The sequence below is a fragment of the Nicotiana attenuata genome, unplaced genomic scaffold (genome assembly GCF_001879085.1).
Source record: "Nicotiana attenuata strain UT unplaced genomic scaffold, NIATTr2, whole genome shotgun sequence".
In the NCBI taxonomy this organism is placed as follows: Eukaryota; Viridiplantae; Streptophyta; class Magnoliopsida; order Solanales; family Solanaceae; genus Nicotiana; species Nicotiana attenuata.
This window is the reverse complement of record NW_017688934.1, coordinates 1-1,630: the sequence shown is the minus strand read 5'-3', so window position 1 is coordinate 1,630 and position 1,630 is coordinate 1. Positions and strand designations below refer to the sequence as shown.

The 1,630-nt window shown below is 37.0% G+C and overlaps 1 protein-coding gene across 1 annotated transcript in view; it reads left to right on the top strand.

Moving 5' to 3' along the window:
- The window catches only part of LOC109222370 (QWRF motif-containing protein 2-like), a 5,206-nt gene extending 4,179 nt beyond the window's left edge, over nucleotides 1-1,027 (top strand). The window contains exons 2-3 of the mRNA XM_019386736.1: nucleotides 445-561; nucleotides 675-1,027. Of these exons, the coding sequence (XP_019242281.1) occupies nucleotides 445-561; nucleotides 675-827 (270 nt within the window). The 3' untranslated portion in view covers nucleotides 828-1,027. The remainder of the gene's footprint in view (nucleotides 1-444; nucleotides 562-674) is intronic.
- Nucleotides 1,028-1,630: the final 603 nt, after the last annotated feature.

The following is a 1,630-nucleotide window of genomic DNA, read 5'->3' as shown; positions in this document are numbered from 1 at the left end:
GTTTGGTAGGGCTCTCCATAGATGATCTGTGTATTGTATTGTGCCCCCTTATGGTAGTTACTGGTCGATATATTTGCATGCCATTTTATTTATGGTTTATGTTTAGATAATTATTTATGTGATCTCTGCTGGAGTTACTAATGCTCTTTTGCTTTTTGTTTTTTGTTTTTGTTTTCCTTTTCCTTTTCCTGAGCCGAGGGTCGATTGGAAACAGCCTCTCTGCCCTTTCGGGTAGGGGTAAGGCCTGTGTACGTATTACCCTCCCCAGACCCCACCTTGTGGGACTATACTGGGTAGTTGTTGTTGTTGTTGTTGTTGTTTGAGACTTTGAGAGAAAGTGTCTTCCAGTTGATCAGTTGATGTGGTCTTGTAGTAGTTATTAGAGAGAATAACTGGAGGCATAATATGATATTGCTGAGCTAAGTTAATTCTTTTCTTCTCTAGATGATGTCCTTAGAAGATTGGGCTTCATTTGATAAAGAACACTCCATCTCACTGCTTGGAGCAATTGAAGCCTTGAAAGCTAGCACTCTCCGTCTACCGGTCATTGGAGGAGCTCATGTATGTAACTGGGCGACACTTTATATTTTGGTTTTAGGTTTCGTTTCTGTTTTTCATAAAGAGATCACATGTAGTTTAATACATTAATGTAATCTGTGTGTTAATAACAACAGGTTGACATCCAAAACTTGAAGGATGCTGTTAGTTCAGCGCATGGTGTGATGCAGGCAATGGCATCCTCAGTCGGTTCTATTTTGGGCAAGGTAACCTCATTTTCGTCTTGCTATCTTTCTGTTAATGGTGACTGTTGCCGTGAATTCAGTTAATGCATAGTGAATGTACTAGTTCCTCTTCATTTTTCTTTGCTTTTGATAAAGCTGTTAGGACGTTTAAGCATCATAGAATATTTTCTATCAAGTAGCTCACAACTGTTGTTGAAGTTTGTATTAAATAGCAATAGAGTTGTTCCTATGTTACAAATGCTATATTGAGCTCTTTCTGATACATAATAGATCCTCTTCAAATTCTTAGTCTCTCTCTCATCTAACAACTGCTCCTCAATCCCAAGCAAGTTCCCGTTCGGCTATATGAATGATCACTGTCCGTGTCGCTCCATTTAAGCTCATCTCCGTACACTATTGTATAAAGTAAAATAAAAATAAGAACAAAGGACTAAAGGACTCTAGAAATCATTGGACCTAAGGTAAACGTACTAAATGACTAAGACTTAATCCGAAAAATTGGTATGGCCTGTACAGATTTTTTTTCTTCCATTTGTGCCCTTTTTTCTCGTCAAGTAATAAAAAAAAGCCTAGTCAAAGGAAGCTGCATTTTCTTTTTCATCTCAGTTATTTCAAAATAACTCCTTTAACAGGAAGATTTCTCAGGTTTTGCTGGTGCTGCAGTAAAAACGATATTTTACTCAGAGGATTCCATAAGAGATTCTAAATAATAACAAGGAACTTATAGGTAGTTTATTACTTGGAATCTATAACAGTTCATATTAACCCCAATGAAAATAGGGGAAAAAGGGGCAACCCTTTAAATCTCCAGAGTTGCAACGTCATATAGGAAAAATATAAGGAAAATAAAAGAAAGGAAAGAAGATCAATTTCCATCTAACAGACAC